A 26,143-nucleotide genomic window follows, 5' to 3' on the forward strand; every position below is an offset into this window, starting at 1 on the left:
GTTTTTCCCAAACTATTCTGACAGAGCTGAACAAAAGCTTCATTTTTTGGATGTCCATTGTCAGCTCAGGTACTATTTGCATAGAACGAAACAATTCAGGAAATCGGACCAATTATTTGTCTCCTATGCAGAAAACAGGATAGGTCTTCCAGTTTCTAAAGTGACCTTATCCAGATGGTTGTCTTCCACCATTTCCTATGTGTACTCTCTCAGAGGCAAGCAACTACCTTCTAAACCGAAAGCACACTCAACCAGGAGTCTATCCACTTCTGCAGCCTTTCAGGATAGACTACCCATTGATACCATTTGTGCAGCAGCTACTTGGGCCACTCCTCATACCTTTGTCTCTCATTACAAGTTAGACTTGGCCTCCAGAGACAGGGCCAGTTTTGGTTCCACAGTTCTCAAGAGTCTGTTCCATTGAGCCACCCGGGATACAGGTGCTAGGACGCGGTCCCATCCAGCAAGAATGAAGGCGAGATTGACAACTTAACATTTAGAAGTTATGTACCTACCATAACGCTCCATGTTAGTTGTCTTCTCGCCTTCTTTCTTCCCCTCCCTCCTTCCCCCTGGCCTGGACAGATCTTGAAGAGTTCCTATCAGGTTGTTTCCTCCTGAGCCTTCATTTGAGGACTCTTATTATGAACTTGGGTTTCCTAATTATGTTAGGTTAGTCCTTAGCAGGGTAGGTTAGCTACCAAACGAGATCTGAGGTAGTTCCGCCTTGCATCATGGGATATAGGGTTGCCTCGAGCTGGTAAAAGGAGTTCTCAAGCTAAAGCAAGTGCCGAGTCGGAGCCGAGGATCGGCTCCGAACCCATCCAGCAAGAAAGAAGGCGAGAGAAGACAACTAACATGGAACGTTATGGTAGGTACATAACTTCAAAATTTATGTGACTGAGTCTGGGTGAAAGTCTTATAGAGCAGAGGGATGTCAAAATTACCTACTATTTTCCAAACGTACACAACCATATGCATCAACTCTGCATAGCAGTTTCCCTGTACCCGTGTTCAGAATCAATTTTAAATATCTTACCATTTTAAACCTATGTATTATATTAGTAAATGTAATCAAAATATTTTGGATAGCCTTATAACCAAACCAAAGGAATATACTAAAACTCTAAATAAGGTCCTTAATTTTTCTATACAAGCCCTGAAAGTCCCACCCCCCAAAAAATATATATATATAAATGTTTTTTAACAGCCAATAAAATTAAACTCAATAAGGCCTTACTATGTCAGATCCTAGCTCAAAAGAATCAACTTCCTTAGTTACAGCCATTTGCTCCTCCAGTATTTTTGACAGAGTACTCTGTAGTGAATTTTTTAAATCTTCCAACTCTTTGCACCCTCAAAAACATGATCTCAGTTACCTTTTTCTTGCCCATCACACTTAGATTGGCTATCTCCTTGAGCAAAAATGTATTGATATCTGCGCAAACATTTCCAAGTCCTAAACCTTCTAGACTCTGATGAATACTTGGGAGCTGTACATATGGCCTCACATGGTTCCCTTGTAAATTGCTTTTCCAGTCCTTTTTGCCAACCTTTTCTAACCTTTGCTGATTAGTTATCATGCAGTATTTTGTGCTCAACTAATTATCCTTTTTAACAGAAGTTTCCATTCCAGATTTGACTAAACTCTGCCAGAGCATGTTTTTCACTTGGGTCTCCCCAGTCCCTTTCTGTCTGTGTATACACTTATCAATACCTGGAAGGGAAGGCAGTCTACTTGCAGTCCAAGATTTATCTTGACCTCATTTAACTCTTTTATCTTTCCCTTTCTAGTACTTGCTCCTCTTATTTTGGTTATTTTGCCAGTTTTCTTCAGTAAACTCCAGCTCCCACTTGCCTGTTTTCTCTACCCCTACTTGCAATCATCCCCTTTGACAAAAATCTCCTTTCTCCATTCCCATGTTGGCTTAGTTCTAGAATATGTTCTTCGACTTTATGAATATGATATAGTTATTCTCTGTAAGGATCTGCATCCAAAATCCTACCCTTTCCTTATTTCTTGAATCCCCCAGCCTTCTGCACTTTTTCATCATCTCTTTTCACTTTGAATTATAACATTCTGCTTGTGTTTTGTACATGAGCCTTTAAATATTCTTTCAAGTCAGATAATACTAAATCACTTTGTCCTATCGGAATGATCAACTTATCCCATCTAACTCTTGCCCTCTTCTCCTCGCAGATAAATTCCTTCAACTCTTTGTCAACAACAACTCTTCAACTTCTCTGTGGGTTCATTAAAACATTCCTGACCTTTATGTACAATTAATGGGACTAAAACATTTTCACTGCTGTGTCTTAACTATCCATGTCTATAAACAAGAGCTTCTAGTTTCTCAATTGTTATCGTTTTGTAGTCTCTTCCCACATATCCTTAGCTGCTGTAACAGAAGCCTTTTTAATCCATACTCCTACATACTTCATCTTGTCTCATTCCCATGAATATTTTTATTTATTTATTTTTATTTGGTATTTATTTACCAGGAAAGTCCATCTGGTCAGTGAACCCATTTTTCATCAGAGTCTCTGGGAGAAAAGTTCCAGTAACAAGACATCTAATACATCTTTAGTAATGCACAATTTGTAATGCAAGTGTAATGACAGAAAAAACAGTCCAATATTTACATTTATAACTATTTACAGTTATCTGTAACTGACTTGGAAATACTGTTTGTACAATGTTTACAATTTCAGAGCCTGCTTGTTTACAGAAGAGTGCTAACGTGGCTTTGCAGATGAGTCTCTTTGTTTTTAAGAGCTGGAGAGGACAGTAGACAGTATAGAAGATGAGAAGAGTGATATGAAGATGAGGGAAGTGAGGAAAGGTAACAAAAAAGAGGAAGAGGAGAAAGGATAACCAGAAGAAGAGAAAGGCTGATGTTCACCATGGTATTGTTGAACAAATTGACGGGGGTACATAGTTTATTGCTATAGTTTTTGTTCTATCTTCATTAATTTTATATCCCCCCAAAAAAAACCTGAAACTGCCTCAAAATGTTCCACAGCATTGAAATGTGTTTTTCTGGATTCAAGTACAAATTAATATCATCTGCAAATAAAGCCAACTATTCTTGATTGCCATAACAGTTGTATCCTTGAATTTCTGAGTCTGTTATTTTGTTTGCCAGTGGCTCCAAGTACAAAACCAAAAAAAAAAAGGTGTGGGGGAATATCCCTGCCTGATTATTCAGCTCAACTGCAACTTAAGATGTTTTTCACCTTTGTAAGTTGGCCTTGGGTGTGGAGGTGTGCTTTGTTTTTAAAATGTAGCTAGATTTTTTTCCTCAGTTTCAGATGGTTTGTTTAAGCATTTTATGCACTCTTGAGGAATCATGCCATATATTTAGCATAGCAGAGCTTAGCTATTGTCTCTGATTTTGTGCTAGCGAGGTAGCAATTTATTCTTAAAACAGGAAAATCTTTTAATGTTTGTTTGGCCTCCAGTAGCTTATCTGAATGTTCCTGCTTGGTAATGAATACCATAGACTTGCACAGTGACATGAGAGCTGTAATTCTCCATGCTACTTCTTCAGCCATTTTCCATGCCTATTCTCCTTGCGCTTTGAGCGTACATGTGCCATAGTGCACTAATTAAAGCAGGTTGTATGCATGCATATCCTAGCATACTTTTGAATAAACATATTTAGTTTGGCAATGTTATACTGTACAAATCTAAAACATCACCTTAAATAGCCGGTCTAATGCTGTACTGAGCTGTTGCACTGCAGTTTCTGTATGTCTGTGCTTTATTATATATATTTATTGTTTTTGCAGTACCTAGGATCTATGCTTATTAAGGACCTCAGAGGAACGGAATCTACGCAAGATGCCTGTGCGAAGATGAAGGTGCGAAGATGAATGTATTTTTCAAATGCATTTTAAAAAATCAGATGTTTGAGTGAATTTTTGTTCAAGAATTTACTATTATTAGATGCTGTGATTTGTAAATGGCAGACAGTTGTTACTGTATTTTTCATTTAGATTTAAACCCTCAATCCAGCACCTAAGCATGATTTCTGGCAGAACTTAAATATTTCCAAGAATGAATTACTGTTGCACAAAGGAGCAGTTTAATTTAAGATTCCACAGGATTATAGTTTATAATTGCTTCTATGATCATAACCTTCTTTGCTCACAAGCCATATAAAAAGAAATTCATTGGGAGAGCAAAGCTTGACAGGCAAATTCCATGTTAAAATGTTTAAGAAGAAAATAACAGATCAGAGTTCCCAAAATCAAATATATATTGCTGTACATGGGAAATTCTACATATGAGGAAAAATGAAGGAGAATGTGGTCTTTGATCTCAGTAGTATTTTTTGACTGGATAGCTTAACTTTTTGTCCCATTTCTGTCAAACTGACAGCTGTCCCAGTGCCCTACATCCTTCAAGGGTCTACCAGCAATCCATTCTCCTCCAGTTAATGCAGAATTTCAGCCTGGGCCAGGGAGGAGCTGAAGGACATCAGGGGGATGCACACTGTCTGTCTTCAATCTGGTGATTTTTCCTTATGACCTACTTGAAATTATCCCTCCCTAGGTTACTAGTGGCAATATCTGTAGATTAGGCATACAGTGGAGGATGTTGCAGTGTATCTCCCTGCCTCAGCAGCAGCTTAGCCATATCCATCCATTCACCACCTGCACTACATCTTCCAAAGCACCATGTCCCCAGACTTCATCTGGGATTGTCACAACAGACATCTATGTCATCACCCACTCTGCTGGGATGATAGTTTCCATCTCTCTCTGCTTTCTCTGCTGTTCCATCAGTTGCCCGAGCTACTAATCAAACCAGGGTTGCCTAGGCTGTAATCAGGGCTTTATGGTTGTGTGCCACCAGAGTGGCAGAGGATGGAGGTTAAGTAATACTGTCTGGCTGACTAGAACTCAGAAGCTTCACAGATCCAGGGCTGTAATCCCTCCCCTACCCATAGTTCCCTCTACTCCGTCTTAGTACCTTAGTTCTTGTTTGCTGCATGTACCATTAGTGTTTCAAAAGGTCTGACAGTTGAGGGTTTAAGAAGTGTGATGAATGAGGGCCCAAAATCCCACCTCAGGATCCACATTCTGTGTGTCAGATGTTTGGGTGTTGTCCATTTAGACACAGATTATGAAACTTGTTCTTCTTGTGAAAGGAGAAACTAATAGTAAAAGGTTGTCTTCCTCCACAGACAGGGTCTACCTTTCCTGCTGTATCCTGTTCATCCACTGCTGACTCCTCTCCAGCCAAGAAGCAGGACAAAGCCAAGATCAAGAACAAAGAAAAGCCAAGAGAGTGCAGTTAGAAAGAGAGGGCAGAGAAGAAAAAGAGAAACAAGGATGAAGAAAACAAAGAATTAGAAAAAATCCAGGAAGAGGTCTCTGGATCCCACTGCTTTGGCTGGTCGAGATCTCGATAGAATGATGAGAAAGTTCTTGGAAGCAAATTCATCTTAGGGGTTCTCTTGGTGGCATCATCCATGAACTGCTGACTACTGGTCCAGCAACCCGTCATCTTCTCTGTCCAGTACCAGTCCATCTATCAGAACTGGCTATCCTGGCTCCAACCTGCTCCAGTGTGCCTTTGCCATAGTCGACAGTTTGTGCTACTTTGACTACAACTGTATCCCTATCTCTCTCTCTCTCTCAACTCCGATGTATTTGGATCTGGAAGAGTCTCAGAGATGAAGCTTTGGTGCCAGACTCAAGGGGATGGATTGAGACTGAAGTTGTCAGAGCTGTCTCTCCCACTTGGGGTCTTGTCCCTCGACAGCTCAGATCCAAGATCGGCCTCAGAGCCAAAAACTGTCGGTGCCAAGGAGTTACCTTATTTGGACAGGAGGAGATGCCATTTGGGGCTGATGGCAACTTTGGCCTTTGAGGCTGTTGAGGGGGTTTTGGCTGTGCCAAAAGAAAAGACTTGAATGCTCAGCTTGGCTTCATCCAAACTTTGAGATTTCTGATGCTGCTTCCCTTTGTTCTGTCTGAAGGGGGCAGTCAGCACCACAAGCTTATGTGATGGCTCACTGTGAGTTCTCAGTTTAATTCCAACCTGTCTGACCATCCACCAGTTCAGGTTCATAGGAAACAGGTCTGGATGGAGAGAGAGTCATCAAGCAAATGAGAGTAGTAGTGCTGAAAATGAATTCATCCTTAAATCTTGGTGAGTACCTACTTCATGAGGTGGACCTTGTTTTTTTCATAAAATCTCACCAAGACAGCACTGATGCATAGACTGTATTTTATATACCATGGACAAAAGTAGGTTAAAAAATAAAAAAGATAGCTGGGTGCAAAAGACCCAGGGTAAAAAGTGCCCAATCCTTCTAAGTGCAGTGGTATCAGGACTGAAAAAAGGACACACAAATATTCCTACAATGGGGCTAGGCCAGGCCCAGGGGGGATGGCCTCCCATTGCAGAAGTAGGAGTCCACAAAATCACAAAAGCTAATGGACCAAAAAGCCATAAAGACGATAGAGTGGACTATTGAGGATAAGAAAGAAATGATGTATTGTTACTGTTACGCACGAAGTCCAGAATTTCTAGACAGAAGATGTACAAAAAGATTAAGAAGAAATTTTGAGGACAAAAAAAATACTCCCACAAGAAAAATTGTCAGAAGCTTCGAGTAAAAATTTGTGCTCATTAATACAACAGATTTATGAAAAATGATGTATAAACCAGGAAACCTTGGGCTGTTTGGAAAAAGAAGCAACTGACGAAGTGCGAAAATATAAATAACCAAATCTAGAGACTTTTGAAAGGTATAAAAAAGAAATATGGACATGGGGAAAAAGAGAGATCTAATATGGTGCAATATTTATGCAAAGGAGAAAGCTAAATTAATCTACATAAAAACGCAGCCCCAAAGAGTTTTGAAGAGAAATACAGGCAAAGGCATCTAGGTATGGAATTCACATTAAAAAAAAATTACAGAGAGGGAACGTAGAACAGAAAATTAGAACAGGGGAAGTTAGAAATATAGAAGCTGTAGTTATGGAATACTTGCATAGTGAAGGATTTAGTGCAGAAAGTCTGACACCGGTTACATCACAGCATGATGAAACGAGTCCCCAAAGTAATGAGACACAGGAGGAGCAGGAGACATCTGATGAAGAAATATGGACATGGAAAAGAAAAAGAAATTTAAAATGGTGCAATATTTATGCAAAGGAGAAAGCAAAACTAATCAATACAAAAAGAGCAGCACCAAAGATATTTGAAGAGAAACACAGGCAAAGGCATCTGAACATGGAAAATTTTGCAGTACAAAAAAAATAAGAAAACAAAGAGGAAAAGTAGAAAAGAGGACTAGTAAAGGAGAAGTTAAAGAAATAGAAACTGAGGTTATGGGTTACCTGCAAAGTGAAGGATTTAGTGTAGAAAGCCTAAGTCAAATAACATCACAGCAGGACAGAGAGATGAATCCCCAAATTAAGGAGAAACCATCTAATCGGTTGCCATATGATGATACTTTGGAGTCTTTCATAGGAAACCAGTACAAACGTTCAGTTGAAGTTGCTCGGCAAAAGGAACAGGAAACTGTGGCAGCTCTGACACAGTCAATGTTATGGAGTGATAGGCCAGTGAGCTCCCATATGACAGAGCAACGGATGACACAGGATGAAACTGAAGAGAATGTGGCACAGGAAGATGCTCTTGAGCTTTCTATAGAATGCCCAAAGGAAATGGAGAACAAAGTGTGTGCCCTTAGTTTAGAAGAAAATGATCTAAGAGAAGAGTTGCTTGATTTAATAGAAATGGACAGACATATTAAGATCAGTAAAAGACATAGACAACAGATAGTCAATAAAACCTAAAAAGTTAGATGTTTGGTAAAACAAGTGAACACAGTAATTAGGACTGCCCATAAAGATTCATGTGATAGAAGTAAAGAGGATATATTACTGTACAGCTAAATCAATAACAGTCTTGTCACAAAAACGGGGTAGTAAGGGAAAGGAAGGGAGAAATCAAGTACCATCATGGAAGTATTATTACTGTACAGCTAAATCAATAACAGTCTTGTCACAAAAACAGGGGGTAGTAAGGGAAAGGAAGGGAGAAATCAAGTACCATCATGGAAGTATTATTACTGTACAGCTAAATCAATAACAGTCTTGTCACAAAAACAGGGGGTAGTAAGGGAAAGGAAGGGAGAAATCAAGTACCATCATGGAAGTATTATTACTAGAGAAAATTGTAAAGCAATTAAGACAAGAAGTGTCACTGTTAGAAGAATATAGCAGAGACAACAGATTAACAAAAATACTGAGAAAGATAGACTTGATAAAAGCAATGCACAGTATCCAGACAGATCAGGATCAATTGTGCACTGTTGCAAATAATAAACTAAAAATGCCAGCACAGACAGAAAAACCTAAAAGATACACAGATAAATATAAAGGAAAAGTACAAAGTAAGCAAATTATTGATGGCCCAAAAAAGTTTTATAGAGAACTGGGAAACAAAGCAAAAGGAATTAAAACACCACCAAAAAAGAAGAAATAGATACATTTTGGAGGTATGTCTGTGATGTTAAATGGATAGAAGTAAAAGAAAGAATAAGAAGTTCAAATGTACGGGATATGAATTGGGATATATAAAGTAATGGCCAGAGAGAGATTGAAACAGTTAAGAAAAGCTCCTAAATGGAAAACCCCAGGCCCAGTTGCAGTACCTAACTTCTGTCTAAAAGTATTAACATCTTTGCATGAAGATTTAACGGTGAATAAGAACTATTTATTATATGCACACCAGGGACAGACACCAGCCTGGTTAACAACAGGTAAAAGATTACAAAAACACTACTACTTAAGAATAAACCTGTAAGCTGTCCTAAAAGCTATAGACCAATAACTTGCCTTCCAATGACGTATGAACTATACACTGGAATTAATGCCGGCAGAGTTTATAGTCATTTAGAAGAAATAGTAATGTAATAAAAGAAAGTCATATGGAACAAAGGATCATTTGCTGTTAGTCATAATGGAGAATTAAAAAAGGGGAGAATCTAAGTATGGCATGAATAGACTAGAATAAAACATTTGACAGTATCCCACATTCATTGATAAGAGTGCTTAAAAGTGTATAAGATGCACTCTATGCTGATCAATTACTTTACAGCGACCATTGGCAAACCACTTTGCAGTTAAGCCATGATAAAGGGCAAATTACTATTCCAGGGATAAAAATTCAAAGGGGAATATTCCAGGGTGACTCCCTGTCACTGCTGCTCTGTTTGTTTTGCCTTTAACCCATTAAGCTGTCTACTTAACAGATTAGCTCATGGCTACGATTTAATTCCCAGAAAACAACAATCTGTAAAGATCTTTTTGTAGATAATTTAAAACTGTATAGTTCATCAGATGAGGAACTGAAAGCACAACTGCAAGTGGTCAAAACTTTTCAGATGATAGAATGTCATTTGGTTTTGATAAATGTGAAAAAGCAACCTTTAAAGCAGGAAAACTGCAGCATCAGTTTGGGACAGGAATGTGATATAAAGGAACATGAGCAAGAGGGAGTGTATAAGTATTTGGGAACTGATGAAGGATCAGCAATAAAGCATGAACAAATGTGAATAAAACTTAGTAAAGAATATTTAGAAGTTGTTTGTCTTTTCGGCTTTTCACGGTTAGGGGTCGCCACAGCGGAACTCCGGTCCGCTAATGATTGGCAGTAGATTTTTATGGTGCCGAGTTGCCAGCCCGACGCCCAACCTTCAGCGAAGGCACGCCCATTCACGCATGTCTTTCGGAGGCCACTTCCGTGGGGAGGACATGCAGACTCCACACACAAGGCACTCCAGCCGAGAATCGAACAGGAGAACCTCTTGCTGTGAGGCAACAACGTTACCGCTGTACCACTGCTAAAATTAATATTGAAAACAGCATTGACATCAAGGAACAAAGTTCAAACTATAAACCAATTTGCTCTTCCTGTCAAAAGGTTAACATTGGAGGGCCAAGATAGTGAACTACATGCATGTAGGTTTACAAAGTCCATTGAATATGTGGTAGAAACAGACAAATGTAGGTTTTGTAAAACAGAAATGTAAACAGTTGCACATCTTGTTGTTGGTTGTGATATACTAATGGCAGAAGGACTGTATACTGAACGGTATAATAATGTGATGAGACTGTTGTATTGGGGATTAGCAACAGAAGTAGCTGAAAAACATTGGAAACATGAGCCACAAAGCATCATAGAAAATGAAGTTTATATCACATGGGATCATCCATTACCAACAGTTCAAAACATAGATGAGAGAAAACCAGATAATAATAGTCCATGAAAAGGAAGACAAAAGTAGCATTGATCATTGAAACACCCAGTTACTACAGTCTCTTGCGTACAGAGAGAGATGAAAAATGTGGTAACATACCAGGATTTGCAGGCAGAAATAAGGGCAATGTGGAAGAAAGATACACACACAGTTCCAGTAATAGTAGGAGCAATAGGTCTTATAAAAAAAGAATTTACAATACTTAGATATGTTACCAATACATGCAACTCCGTACGAACAGAGTGGAACTTGCTTGTACCCTCTGTCAGGAAGCTATGAGGGTGTGGCAGTGGGTGATGTCTTTGCAATGATTTCTGACAGAAATGCGCATCCTGGGGGCATCCAGTGTGTTAGCTGACAAATTGAGCAGATCAATCTTAATGCCTCATGAGTGGTTCCGCAATCCAGCAGTGGCAGCTTTGATTTTCCATTGCTGGGGCCAAACTTGCTGCAACCTGTCTGCGTCCTACCTGAACAACAAGTGCAGCAGTTATTTTGCCCTGATCCCTCCAGTAAGACAGTCACTGAAGGATACTCTAGTCCACAGTTGGCCCCTGGATCTCCTTCATGCATGTCTCCCCATTACCGCTAATAAACAAAATTCATCCAGAAAACAGTGTGAGACCATAGTGATCCTCATTGCTCCCCTTCTGGCCTTGACAAACATGGTTCCCATACATCCACCATGGATGTTGGGTCATTATAGAAATCTCTTGACCCACCTGGATGGATTGTCTCCTCTGGACCAGAAATCTATGAAACAACTACTTGATTCCTCCACTTCTGAATGTAGCCAGAGACACCAGGCTCCCAGCATCAGGTCATATTATCTCATCCTTCCAGAAACAATACACTGAAAAGGTTTATCATAGCAAATGGAAAAGGTCTTCCATTTGGGCTGTGTCAAAATGAATAGATCCAGTTTCAGCTTCCATCCTTTCCATAGTGGAGTTTTTGTCTGAGCTTTTCCATAGTCGCTTCAGCTTCTCCACTGTCAAAGTACAAATGGCTGCAATCTCCAGTTTTCACTTGGGTCATTAAAAGTTGCTAAAGCAGTTTTGAGGGCAACATTCCTCCTATGACCACCATTTAGTGACCCAGTCTCTCCATGAGATATTACTGTTCTCGAAACATTAACCCAACCTCCCTTTAAACCAGCAGCTTTAGCAGATGTAAAAGTTCCTTTCTTCAAAAGCAATTTTTCTTGTGGCTATCACATCAGCCAGAAGAATTTCAGAGTTAAAAGCTGTTTCTTGCAAACCTCTTTACTTGATTTTCCACAGAGAGTTTCGTTAGGGACTAGCACATCTTTTCTTCCTGCGGTGGCATCTGAAACAAATTTAAACCAATCCATTTTTTTCCAGATTTTCTAACAAAGGTGAATGTACTGACATATGTTGGATGTTCACCAACTCAGATTTTATCTTCATAGAATGAAGCACTTCAGGAAATCTGATCAATTCTTCATTGCCTTTTCTAGCCCGAAATTGGACAAGGCAATTTCTAAGGTTACTCTCTCAAAGTGGTTATCAGATTTTATTTCCTTTGTGTACGCTGAAAAGGGCCTATCCCTTCAATCAAAACCCATTCCACAAGGGCAATAGCCGCCACTTCAGCAGCCTTTGTGAAAAGACTTCCCGATTATATTTGTGCTGCTGCAACTTGGTCAACAGTTCACACTTTTGTGTCTCATTATAAAATGGAGGTACAATATAGCTCACATTCCTCCTTTGGTTCCACCATTCTCCGGAACGTCCTTCCTTGATACCATCCAGGTATAAAAGCTTGGGAATCTGTCCCATGTGTTGAATCATATGAAAATAGACAATATGTTATAAGAAAGTTATATCCTTACCATAACAATGGATTTGTGTGGTCAGATTTTCATCCAGTTTAACCTCAGTCCCTCCTGACACCTTCCAAATTATCATCTTTTGGCTGCTGATGACCGAATGGATTTCACTTGCACCTTGTCTGTGAACAGTCCATTCAGACTGTGATCCTCTACTAGATGTTTCCTGTCAAGTTAGTAATTAGCCTTAAAAGGGTTATTATATCTAAATTTTCTAGCCAGTGGGGAAAACTCGATCTGAGCTTAGTCAGAACCCTGGATCTGTGAAGTTTAGAGATGGTGCCTAGGTCATACCTGGTCGGATCAGACAAACCATATATTGAACTAGACAAAAATCAGACAACACAAATATATCATTATGGTAAGTACGTAATTTTTGTTTTCTGTTATTTTTTTCTTCAGCCTAGGGTGATTATAATTACAAGTGCTTGTTAATGCCTTTGTGACCTTCCATAGGCAAAGAAATCAGTTGTATTGTAACAAATGATGCATTTACATTCTAAGCAAATGTTATATGGACTGCATAAAACATGTAATCTGATGTAAATCTTTATTCATTCCTTACTGTTAGGACTTTGGTTCCGTCCTCGGAACTGACATGGCTGTTAACAAGCTCTTGCCAGCCAAAAACTCTCAGCTAAGACCTACCCCCAATGCCCTTCTCATAGTCTCCTCAGATCTCATTTGCTGCATTCCTTGTCAGACTTGCCAAGCCTTCTTTCCAGCTAAGTGTAGCTTTTTCTGTTTTTTTTCTAGCTTAGTGTTTATTAGCCAGTTCATTCTAGTGTAAGGTTATTCATCTCTGCCTTTCTTATTTTCTGACTAAACCCTACCCACTACCTTAGTAGTTCTTTCATACCATTGTTGGTACTACTCCCTCTTTCCTACCTAGTAGGCCCTTCTCTTACCTTTCTGGTGTTTCTTAGTACCATTGTTGGTACTTTTTCCTAGCCTTCTATAAAAAAAAAAAAAAAAAAGTTATTTCACTATCCATTTATCTTCTTGTTTGGTAGTTTAGCTTATTGTGTGGTAGTATTAGCGTGTTATAATGTCGGTCTCTGCTCCAACAGCGGAGGCTTCCCTGTCAGCACCAATTACTGTTGGTACAATGGGTCCTTTGCAACTGGTGCACTCTCGGAGCAGTGATTGGGCTGTTGGCACAGTGACACCTAGTTCAGCGCCTATTTTTTCCTTGGCACAGTCTACTCTCCCAGCAGATACCGGTCCTCTCGGAGCTCCTCACCTGGAGGTGGACTCCTCAGGGTGGGGTGTGACCCCAGTTCTGTGGTTGTCCTTCTCGTTTCTGGGCTCCCATCCCTTCTCAGGCAGGCCTGCTTTTCAGGTGATGGAGAGGGCTCTTGCCTCAACAGGCTCACAGTTGGCACTGTTGGCATCGACACCAGAACCCTGCTCTAACTTGCAGCTGTCCCAATCACCTACTCTGGGATCCCAAGCACGGGAGCTACAAGACCTTCCCTTGAAGGGAACCCTTTCTCCTGAGTCCTCCTCAGAAGATCCCACTGGGGAGCCACCCTGGCAGAAACATTGCAAGAGGAATCCATCACCGAAGACACCGATTGAGATGAGGGAGAAGGGTCCCCACGATCTCCCTTGGAAGACGTCTCATTTGGAGACATTCTCAAGATCCTCAAGTAGAGGGGAGACTGGAAGCCCTCCAACCCTTCGGAGGAATCGTTCTTGTAGGCTTTCCGTGTTCGGCCATCTACTTCCTGGGTGACATCACCTGTGGATGAGCTTATTAAACTTATTGTGCAGCGTGCCTGGAAGGCCCCAAACAACATAGACTCTGTCCCCTGGAGGCCAGATACAATTTTATCCACTCCTGAAGACAAACCCAACTGGTCCAAACAACTGGTAGTTGATTCCATGGTCGTGGCGGCAGCCACCAAGAGGGAACTTGCAGAAGATAGTTCCACTGTTCATCTGCCGAACAGGGAGTCTCAGGCTGTGGACAGACTGGGGAAGCGGGCCTACGCTTCAGAGACCTTTGCCATTCGGTCGCCGAATTATCTGGCACACTTTACTCATGTCCAGAGACCTAATCTCAGAAATGTCTGCCTCTTTGCTGGGGGTACTGCCTGAGGAGGTTCATGATACTGTTGCCTGTCAGCTAGCTACCCTGGAATCCATCTCGAACTCCTCAATGCGCTTGATCTGTCACACTACCGACGGGGCAGCTCGAGCAGCCACATCAGTCATCATCAAGAGACGGCATGCTTGGATGCATTTGTGTGACTTTGTGGACCCCTTTAAATCTTTCTTTGTCAACGTGCCTGTTGACGAATCCTCCCTTTCTGGTCCCAAAGTAAGAGACACACTATCACTTGGTGAGAAGGACGGAAAGACCTTATCTGCTGTGGACATATATTCCCCCCCGCCCACCCCAGAGATCCTTCTCCAGGAATCAGAGGGGAGGAAAATTGTGGTTCAAGAAGTCCCAAAGATCTTTTTGTGACACTCGTGATGAGCAGTCCCCCTGGGGTAGAGGAGGCAACTAATCTGGAAGATGCCCCTTTTTGGGCAGAGGGGGTCCGCGCAACCAGGATGTTAGAGATTCCTTCTCTGGCCAACCCTTCCAGCGCTCCTGAACAGCGGCCCGACTGCTTTCCTATGGAAGCAGTCAGGGGTCAATTTTCCCTGCACCTGCAGGCCTGACAACTCATAACGGATGCGTGGGTGCAGAGAATAATATCCAGAGGCTGTCATATCCCATTCGATCTTACCCCCAAACCCGTAAAACGAATCCCCGATGTTCCACCCAGTCAGAGGGAGGCTGCAGCCTTAGAAATAGAAAAGCTGCTAAGAAAGAGAGTCATCCAGCCAGTTCCACCAGACCAGAGAGGATCCAGGTTTTACTGGAGGTTCTTTTTAGTGCCAAAAAAGACTGGGGACTGGAGACCAATCCTGGATCTCAGCTTACTAAACAAATTCATAAAACCTCAAAAATTCCAGATGGTCATGGTACAGTCCATTCACCCCTTTCTGGGGAAGGACAACTGGATGTACTCTATAGACCTCCAGGACATGTATTACCACATAAAGATAGACAAACACTCTCGGAGATTTCTCCGCTTCCGGCTGGGACCCAATCACTATCAGTTCAGGGTACTGCCATTTGGTCTCTTGACAGCCCCTAGAGTGTTCACCAAATGTATGGCAGCTGTACTAGCTCATCTCTGACTACACGGATTCCAAGTACTTCCATATTTAGAAGATTGGCTCCTTACTGCCACGACCAGGAATCTTCTCATTCTCAGTCTGTCTTACACTCAAGGCCTTGCTCTTCGCTTAGATATCACGATCAACATGGACAAATCACAAATGTCTCCAGCAAGAGCACTGGAATTCATTGGAGTGATTTTCGACACAACATCCTGTCAAGCTTCCCTTCCTCCTCACAGGGTTTCAAAAATAAGAAGCCAGATTCAAGTCCTCCTTCCACAGACATTTGTACCAGCATGCCTTGTACTACAGCTATTGGGATCTATGGCAGCAACCATTACCTTAGTACCACTGGCGAGGTTGCACATGAGACTATTACAGTGGCTCCTTTCATCACAATGGTCGATCTTAACCCAGCCACTCGCCCACATGATACACCTTACAAACCTCTACAAGAAAGAAATGCTTTGGTGGATGAAGCCAGAAACAAATCTTTGGTGTCGACCGTTCTGCCTTCCCCAGCCCAGGGCCACAGTGACCATGGACACTTCCCTGTTAGCGTGGGGGGAGGGCATTTCCAGAGAAAGACAGTCCAAGGCACCTGGTCCCCCATGGAGGCCAATTTGCACATAAATGTCCTGGAATTAAGGGCAGTTCTTTTAGCATTGCAGGCATTCCACACATCCCTTCCTTCCTTCCGGGACCATTGCAATTCAGTCGGACAACATGTCAGTCATCTGGTACATCAACAAACAAGGCGGAATCGGGTCTTACCCTGTGTGTTGGGTGGCCATGAGAATTTGGCACTGGCCGATGACTTCCAACCGCTTTCTGATAGCAACGCACATTCCCGGGAGTTCCAGTCTTATTGCGGACAATCTGAACAGGAATATTTTGATTCCTCACGAGTGGTCCCTCAGTCCTATAATAGCGGATCAGATCTTCCGCCGTTGGGGCAGGCCTTACTGTGACCTGTTTGCGTCTCCCCTAAACAACAAATGCAGAAGCTATTTTGCCCTGATCCCCCCTCAGGGGGAGTCACCGAGGGATGCTCTGACACACGATTGGCCCCCGGGTCTGCTGTATGCCTTTCCCCTCATCCCAAAATTCCTCCAGAAAGCTCAAAGGTTGAGAAGCAGAGTGATCCTCATTGCCCCTTATTGGCCCCGTCAAGTCTGGTTCCCTTTCCTATGGCCTCATCTGATTCACAACCCGTGGATCCTGGATCAATCCCAAAGTCTGCTGTCTCATCCTCAGGGGACTGATTCACCCCAATCTTCACAGCCTCAAGCTCACAGCTTGGTTTCTCCACTTCCAATGATTGCCAGGCTACCTGATATTTCATCCCCTGTTCGCGAGATTCTTTTGGCTTCGCACAAACCTTCCACCAGCAAAATTTATTTTAGTAAGTGGATTAGGCTCTCTAGATGGGCCAAAGAACATAACATAAACCCCTTTTCCATGCCTATTCAGAAGATCCTACAATACCCGACTCCCTATTACATGCAGGAGCTTCAGCATCGACAGTTACAGTGCATTTAACAGCTATTGCAAACTTTCACAGTGGAATTGACAATTCATCTGTTGTCACACGGACTGTGCAAAACCTTCATGAAAGGAGTATTACATATTAAACCTCCGGTCAAGCCTCCTATAGAGCCATGGGACTTGTCTTTGGTGCTTCATTCATTAACAAATCCTCCCTTCGAGCCCTCTAACTGCTGTGATATAAAATTTTTGTCTTGGGAAACTGTTCTTCTAGTAGCCCTTACGTCAACGAGAAGAGTATGTGAGTTGCAGGCCTTGAGTGTCAAGAGACCTTACTTGATTTTTCATAGGGAAAGAGTGTCCCTACGTACTGACTCCTCCTTTTTGCCCAAGGATTTTTCTGGGTTTTCCATTAATCAATCTGTTGACCTACCGTTTTTCTTTCCTCACCATTCAAATAGAGGGGAGTACCTTCTGCATACCCTCGATGTTCATAGGCAACTTCGTTTCTACTTGGACATAACTAAATCTTTCACAGAAACGGATCAGTTGTTTGTGGCCTTTGCAGGACCCAGAATGGGTAAGCCTGTTTCCAAAATGACTTTATCTTCTTGGCTCAGAAACACCATTACTTTCATCTCCCATGACTTTCATCTCCCATGACTTTCACCTCCCATGACTTTCACCTCCCATGACTTTCACCTCCCATGACTTTCACCTCCCATGACTTTCACCTCCCATGACTTTCATCTACCATTACTTTCATCTACCATCACAACAAAGTGTCCTTGCCTTCCAAAATAAAGGCTCACTCTACTAGATCGATAGCTACCTCAGTGGCCTTTCATTCCAGAGCCGCTATGGATGATATCTGCACAGCAGCCACTTGGGCAAGACCTCATATCTTTATCACTCATTACAAATTGGATTTGGCCTCCAGGGGAAGAGCATCTTTTGGTTCTATGGTGCTCAGGAATGTCCTTCCTTAGGGCCACCCAGGACTCAAGTAGCTGGGGACTCGGTCCTATCAGTAAGGAATGAATGAAGATGTACAACATCAGATAAAGAAGTTATGTCTTACCATAACACTCCATCTGTGTTGTAGATTTTAATTCATTCATTACTTCCTGCCCTCCTTCCCCCTGCCTGGACTCCTGGTGGACTTTAGGATTTCCTTACTAGTTAAGGTATTTGCTCAGACAGAGCTTCCTGCTCTCACTTTTATTACTTCTATACTATGATGGGTGGCAAACTCGAAGAGACTATGAGAAGGGCATTGTGGGTAGGTCTTAGCTGAGAGTTTTTGGCTGGCGCGAGCTTGGTAACGGCCATGTTGGTTCGGGGACGGAACAGATGTCCTAACAGTAATGAATGAATAAAGATCTACAACACAGATGGAATGTTATGGTAAGACATAACTTCTTTTTCAAGTTATATAGTTCCATAATGAATGGAAAAGCCATTTGGGTCTGTCCTGAAAAGAGACTACCAGCCTAGTGGGACTAACCTGGTCAAGAAAGGATAAATGAATAAAATAAATATCAGTGAACGGTTCCAAGAAAGTAATGTGTATATGGTTATAAAGTACATTTTTGAATGGTTTCATGTATAGCTTCTGTTTTAAAACATATTTACTGAAATAATGTAACATTTGGTTGTTTGACCTAATGCCTGGTTCAAAATATGAATCTTCACTTAATTTTTCCCAGAAAACCTCAGAGCAGCTGAAGAAAGTGCCAACTATTATTTTGTCCATTACCTACAAGGGTGTGAAGTTTATAGATGCAACCAGTAAGGTAAGATTTATCTTGTTAGTTCTGGGTCTTGGAGCTTTGCTTTGCATGGTTTAACTGAGTTTTGTTCCGTACATCTATGGGGGTAGAATTATAAACCAGCAGTATAAGAATTACAACTCTCAGTGCTGCTCATTGCACCCGTGCACTTGTTAAGAGAGTAACTATAGCAGTGGTATAATGTTACTGGCAGTTTATCCATTCTTTTTGTGATGGCTTCATGAGGCATGACTGAGAGACCTGATTGTATGAGAAGCAGGTGGTAAATGCCTTGTATCACCCACATTGTGTCGTGTTCCTTTTCTGCAGTTTTTGGACCATGTTCGTGTAAATATGCATGAGTTCATGCTAATGTTTTTGCCAGCACAGCTTGTTTTTTTTTTCCCAGATTTGACCAACCAAAGCTTAGGTTACTTGCAGTTGTACAAGTTCTGTTTTTTTTTCACACAATTATCTTGATTGTATTTTACCCTTTACAAACCTGTCCAATGTTTTTATTCAGTAATAAAGTAGAAAAAAAAGCTTTTTTTACAAGAAGAATGTTTACATTGTTTCTCTTGCATGTTATTTTCATGTTGTGAGTTTCCTTAGGAGTTTGGTAATTCATTCAGCATTGATGATGTATAGTGTACCTTACTGCTCTTGCATCATTACTGCCTGCAGCACATGGCTGCTGGTTCTGTCTTGTAACACCTTGACAAGAAGATTGTAGATGTTCATCCCAGAAACAGTAGTGCTCCATTGTAGATGCAGTATGCTAAAGAAAGCTTTAAGGAATAGTAAAATTGAGGAATATGATTGGGACGTTGTCATCCAACTAAATTGCTCTCAGTTGGTTATGAGGACATCAGTTGATTTTTGACTTTTGGGGATTTTTTTTTCAAGTGGCCCATAATGTTCCCAGAAAAAAAGTCTTGAATGTGGTTGTTGGCGATATTACTTTGAAGAGAGCATGACTTGCATTGTCCTTTTTTTTTGTATGTTGGTGAAGAGCATCAGGTTGCCTCCTGCAAAAGCCTTGAGACTTGCAACAAAATGGTTTGCTGCTTTAGAGCCTGTAATCTAAGGCCTTTGTGGGGAATAACTTCTGTGTGTGAGACAAAGAATATCCAATACTTCCACAAGTGAAGGGAAGAGAAGAATTTTAGGCATCTGCTTGAAAGATGTGCAGACACCTCAAGATGGCAAACTGCGAAAGCAAATGCTTTTAGAAATCAGTAGGCAAGAAATCCTCGTATGTGCAACCCTGTCAGTTCTGCTTAGACAAGACAGTGCATATCCCAGAGCGGTGGAACTTCATCAGCCCCAATTCAGGCACCTTTCTAGTCTGATGCACTACCTGTGTTAGCCTTTTGAAGACAGATAGCTATCTCGTATTATCAGAATCCAGCCAGTCCTTTTCATAATTTTGCAGCTGCACCATAGCCAGGCATCAGTCCTTGAACATCACTTGAGATGGACCAGCTTTGCATAAAAGCCCATATTCTCTCTAGTTGTAATTCACTCCATTCTCCACCTGAAATCTGTAGTTTTGGCAGAGCAACCTTTGAGTTACTTCTATCCCATTAGTAGACCATTTCCTGTTACTTTGTGGTTTTCATTTGCACCATTATTCAGTTGCCGGACATCTGTCCTATTGCATCTACCTTTTTTGATTATAAGAGGGTTGTAGTAGAGTATGTGGTAGCCTGGCATTGAGAATACCCCATTGATTTCCCAAGCCTGTGCACCATTCCACTGTTGGCTTACTCTATCAAAGTGAAAGGAAGCCCTTCCCATATAGAGTTTTCCAACTCCACTTAGGAGAAGTAGGTTCTGGCTTCTTCATACTATTTGGCTATGATAGTGATGGCACCATTTCTTTGTGATCCTGTCTACAGGATATTTCCTTTGGAGAGATTATGCACCCTTTGAAGGCATATGTTTGGTGAGTTGTCAAGGAGTGTCCGACTCCCTTAAGTCATATTTGGAGCTACCAGTCATGGAAAAGCTCACGCCACTGGCTATTTTTCCAGTGTTTAGCTCTTTGAATATTGCTAGTGAAAGCCAGACTCTTATTTATTGTCTTATATCTTATTGTAACATTTGTTAATGTCTGTTATGTACTTCACAGATAAAGATTATAGTTGTCTACTGATGTACTATGTTCTTCATCTGTAAATATGTTGTAATTGCTATGTTAAATTGTTAATCTCTATGTAATCCAATGCAACTTATCTGTTTATTTTAACTGTGGAGCTTTTTTCCCCGGGTCTTCGCTGAAAATGGACCTATGTCCAGTCGGACACTCCTGGTCAACAAATGTAAATAAATAAATTGTGACGTCTGTATGTCCAGCCTGTGTTGATATGGGTTTTCTCTGGTTGCCTCATTTTCCTCCTACATTCAAAGACAACACAATAGGTGGACTAGACACTCTAAATGGGTCGTAGGTGTGAGTGCTTTTGTGTTTGTTACAGCATGATGACTGCAGTAGTCCTAGCCACCCAGTAGTGTCAACATTGGTTCTAGGTGATGGTCACTGTTGACATGATACCCCAATCCCCTGTACCAAATGTGAAAAAAAGGCATGCCATTGCTTTTCTGGGATTTTTCAGAAATCCCCCCCCCCCCCCCCCCAACCTCATTGAATGTCATGCATGCAGTATGGCTCCAAGGCCTGTTCTAGTAGGCAAACAGTATTAGTGCTAGTTCTTATTGAAGAATCAGTGCTATGTATTCCTCCATTTTCCAGATGTTCTGATGTACAGCTGCAAAGGTTCCAAGTGTTCATAGCTGCTGTTTCAGTTCTTCATTTTCCTCTTATCTGGTGCTGTTGATAAGCTCATCAAGGCTGTCCTCTTTTTATCTTGCCTTTGGACTCCTCCATCAGATCTTCTACCTCCCTAGATTCCAGGTCAGCAACTTCTTCTACCTCCCCAGATTCCAAGTCAGTGTCTCCTTCTCTTTAAAGCTGTATTCATTTTTACATTATCTTCCATCTCTCAGTCAGTTGAAATTCCACAAAGATGTTGCAGCTTCTGTCCATAGTTTATTCCCACAGGATCTTACAGTCTCTAGCTTCAGCCATTTGATTCCCTTCTTAAGTGTGATACTGCAGTCCATAGTACTGAATACCTATCAGCAGTCCTTAACTCTAGAAGTAGGGTCCACATTTAGAGCATTGAAGATGGTGCAAACTGACTTCTCGGTGTAGTTGATCTTGAATACCTAAATGGTACCCTAGTCCAGTGATTGGAAGAGGGAACTTGTATTAGGCAGTAAGATGGTGATTTTACATGTCTTAGTGTATTAGCTGTAATGAATAACCTTGAATGGAAGCTGTTTGACCAACAGGTGCTTTTTAATTTATGGCACAAAACAGTGGTGAAACCAACAACCCAGATACAAATCCTTGGTAAATTTGCACTTTTCTGTTATTTGTCATAGGCAAGAAGTTGATTTTTGTCTTTGCCTTTTAAGACTTCGGGGGACTTCAGGGTTAAAGAGTGACAGGTTTGATCATCTGGCTTACTGCAGTGCTATACAACAGAAGCATCAACTTGTCTTTAGCTCCCCTGAAACTTGGCATGTTTCTCTTCCTGGCTGCTATATGTCTTGTTTAAGATAGTCTTCCAAAAAAAAAAACAAAAAAAAAACAAAATGGACTTGAGAACAGCAAGTACTTGTTCTGGCAGATACTACTCTACAGATCACCTCATGGAAAGTTGTTGCTACGTCTGACAGAGAACCTGCCTCACTAGTCACCTTTAGATTTTGTATAGAAAATCTTCTTTTAAATATTTCAATCTTTTGCTGGCCAGGAATTGTTTCATTTTCATTCACTTTCCCTTCTCTGCCTTGTTGCTGCTGTCAGTGATCGTAAAAGAACTTTGCTTTTTCATGTATGACTATTGAATCTGATGGGAAACCCTTTCTTGTTTGGTCTTCCATCCAAATGTTCAGGGCTTTTTCCATCTTTAGCACACAAAATGCCACCTTTGTACTTTTTTATTGCACTAGTTGCAGAACTGTCCAGAATTTCTTTCCTTTTTTTGTAAATGTAGCGAATCCTGGTGTCATGAACACCATACATAGGACCCACAGCTGCAAACCATTTTTTCTTTTAGTGTAACTAAAAGTATGACTTTCTCTGCCAAGATAGTCACTTTCCTCCCTCTTGCAGGTACGAGATCACTAGAACAACAAAGTGGAAACAGGACTATGTTTCACATTTAACAAGAATGGATATAAGGTGCGAGATCACTAGAACAACAAAGTGGAAACATGACTGTTCCACATTTAACAAGAATGGACATGAGGCGCAAATCACTAGAACAACAAAGTGAAACATGACTATGTTCCACATTTAACAAGAATGGATATGAGGTGCGAGATCACTAGAACAACTAAGTGGAAACAGGACTATGTTCCACATTTACCAAGCATGGATATGAGGCGCAAATCACTAGAACAGCAAAGTGGAAACATGACTGTTCCATATTTAACAAGAATGGATATGAGGCGCAAATCACTAGAACAGAAAAGTGAAACATGACTATGTTCCACGTTTGACAAGAATGGATATGAGGTGCACATCACTAGAACAACAAAATGGAAACATGACTATGTTCCACATTTAGCAAGAATGGATATGAGATATAAATCACTAGAACAACAAAGTGGAAACAGGACTATATTCCATATTTAACAAGAATGGATAGGAGGTGCAAATCACTAGAACAAAGTGAAAACATGACTATGTTCCACATTTAACAAGAATGGATATGAGGCGCAAATTACTGTAACAACAAAGTGGAAACAGGACTATATTCCACATTTAACAAGAATGGATATGAGGCGTAAATCACTATAACAACAAAGTGGAAACAGGACTATATTCCACATTTAACAAGAATGGATATGAGGCGCAAAAGCTTTATACACAACAGGCACAGCCTTTTACTTTTGGTTGGTGATTCACAAAATACAAGCAATTACTTTTTATTAAAAAAAAACTAGAAGATAAAGGGAAGGCAATGCAGTCTGTTGCAACCCCCCCCCCCTCACACACACACACACACACACACACGTCTGTAGATGCAATAGCAGTAATGTCTTTTTACTATAAGCAGTCTAGGGCTTTTGCAGCACAGACAGAAAATAACCTTTGAGAGAAAGTAAGAATCTTCTAGCAGCTTGAGGAGTTGAGGTAGACCAGAGCAGCTGAACAGATTCCTTCCCAGCAATGAGGAAAACTTGCAGTACTGACTAGAATGTTCCATTTTCCATGTCTTTCGACATCTTCTAGTCAGAAAATTATCTTCTGACAGAAGTAGTTTGGCCTGGCATAAGACCTTTTGGTAAAGAAAGACCTATAGGCTGCAAGACAAAATTTGGATAGTTACCTCCTTTTCTGGGCGTGACCTACTCCATTGCAGTCCACTCAAGCTAGCCCTCCCTGACTTGGGCCAACTTCTTAAGTATGGCCATAGCAACAGCTGTAGCAGAACACTAGGTTTTCTATGAAAGAAGAATGGACTTCAGAGATGCAGCATGGACTGAATAAGTTCAGATTGTCCACCTTGCAGGCCCTGCTTCCCTTTTTCCTCAAGATGATACCTAGCTAGTATGCCTGGACATGAGGGACACTTGCCTGTACATTCCTGGGGGAGAGGGTGGGGAGAGTGGTCTGTCTTCCCCCTACCCGGAGGATTGCATGATTCAAGACACACATGAGTAAAATCCGTGTCTTATAGCTTTCTGTGCCTAACCAGTCTGCAGGTCTCATTCTGCACCTTCCAACAAGACCTTCCTGGGTGCAGTATTGGATACTACAGTAGGTAGAGTATTCTTGCCACAAGAGTAATCTCAGTTCTTTAATCAATTTCCTTAGAGGAGCCAGCAGTCAGATATTATTCGTGTTGCACTGTTGCAGTCATCATCTGTGTGTTATCCCTGCTGTGGTAGCCCTCGGCCGGCCCGAATACCAGAGTCAGTGTTTTTGTGCACTGGCTGCTGTCGCCTGTAGTCTGATGTCAGGTCGTCAGTACTATAAAGCAAGGTAGCCAATGTTATTACATCAGTCTTTCTTGCCATGGAGCCCGTAGCAGAAGCAGTTCGCATGAGTGCCAGTCAGTTGCTACCAGAAGTCGCATTTCAGCAGAAAAAGTCTAAAGCTAAGTACCCCGTTGGGGACCTTTTTTTCCTTGCTCTAACCGATGTCCGAAAAAGTTAACAATTGTCTCGCCTGTGGAAAACAGATCCCACACTGAGACTTCCATTCTTTTTAGGCCTAGACCATGACGTATCTCGTTGCCAGTTCTGTGCCCTCTTTAATGCGAGAACCATTCACCGTAGAGCTCTTTTTGTAGACAATTATTTTCGTATTCTGTCTTCAAATTCTGATATGACATCTGTCTGCCAACAATCCACCAACATTCTGAAAAAACATAAAGATAGAGACAGGCCACACAAGGCTAAGCCTTTCAATGATGCTACCGCTAAACAAGTTGTCAGTTCTCCGGAATTCAGCGAGGTGCTTTCACAGCCCCTGATGCCCGACTTGCTTTCTATGCAGGCCTCTGCTGAGACCCTTTTGGAGTCCGGTATGCCACAGAAATCCACTTTGTCTTCCAAGCCTTTGACTGTCTCTGCCTTGGTTAGGTCTGGAGCTGCGACGCAGGCACTGGCTTCCGAAGAGGCCGTTTGCACTACTGATTCTAGCCAAAACCCAATGTCTTCTCTTTCAACTACTGTTTCTCAGAGACCACCAGATTCTGTCAGGCCTCGAAGCCAAGCCACTTATAGGAAATCTGCTTCTAGCCACCATTTTGCTACTGCTGCTCCACCCCAAGCTCAAATGCTTAAAATGGCAGAGGATCTCATCTCCCTAATCTGAGGTACTCAAGCCCCCACTCCAAAAAGGAAAAGGTTTCCTTCTCCAGAAATTGACAGACCAAGAGTCTGAGGAATCTGATTATTCTGCCTTTGAAGAGAAACAACAGCCCTTAACTGTTTGAGGATTGAAATGCAGAGGAATCTATCCCCTCTGCCTCCCTTCCGGAGGACCTCTCTTTTGGGGAAAAACCCTTCACTCCCTCAGGGAACATTTTCAGTGGGAATTTCAGGACTACCCACAGTCAAAGAAACAACTTACAGAGTTTCTGTACCTGCCTCAGCACAGACCCCTGGCCGTCTCACCTATTCTAGAAGTGATGGATGATGTTTTCCTTGAATCCGGTTTAGCCCCTGATGCCCTGCCTCATGCTCCAGCTAAACCTGACAGGTACTACAGAGTACCGGATTCTCACAAATACCTGTACAGGAACCTTGCTGCAGACCCTGAGGTCATTGCACAGGGACCCAAAGGAGCTAAGACTAGTTCTGCCAAGAATCCTCTTCCTTCTGACAAAAACTCCAGAGCTCTGGACAGATGGGGTAAGAAAGTATACACCTCTGCAACCTTGGCTATCAGAGCACTCAATTGTCAGTTCCATATGTTAAAATATCAACAACACCCTTTGGAACAGTTAAAACAGAAGATTGCTACCTCTTCT

At 41.6% G+C, this 26,143-nt stretch overlaps 1 protein-coding gene across 1 annotated transcript in view; it reads left to right on the top strand.

Annotated features, from left to right (window-relative positions):
- Positions 1 to 26,143, top strand: part of ANKS1A (ankyrin repeat and sterile alpha motif domain containing 1A) — a 3,005,277-nt gene that overhangs the window by 2,650,098 nt on the left and 329,036 nt on the right. Inside the window, exons 23-24 of the mRNA XM_044076145.1 lie at positions 3,793 to 3,864; positions 18,522 to 18,608. Of these exons, the coding sequence (XP_043932080.1) occupies positions 3,793 to 3,864; positions 18,522 to 18,608 (159 nt within the window). The remainder of the gene's footprint in view (positions 1 to 3,792; positions 3,865 to 18,521; positions 18,609 to 26,143) is intronic.

This window comes from Protopterus annectens, chromosome 7.part0 (genome assembly GCF_019279795.1).
Source record: "Protopterus annectens isolate FY-2018-M chromosome 7.part0, PAN1.0, whole genome shotgun sequence".
Lineage (NCBI taxonomy): Eukaryota > Metazoa > Chordata > Ceratodontiformes > Protopteridae > Protopterus > Protopterus annectens.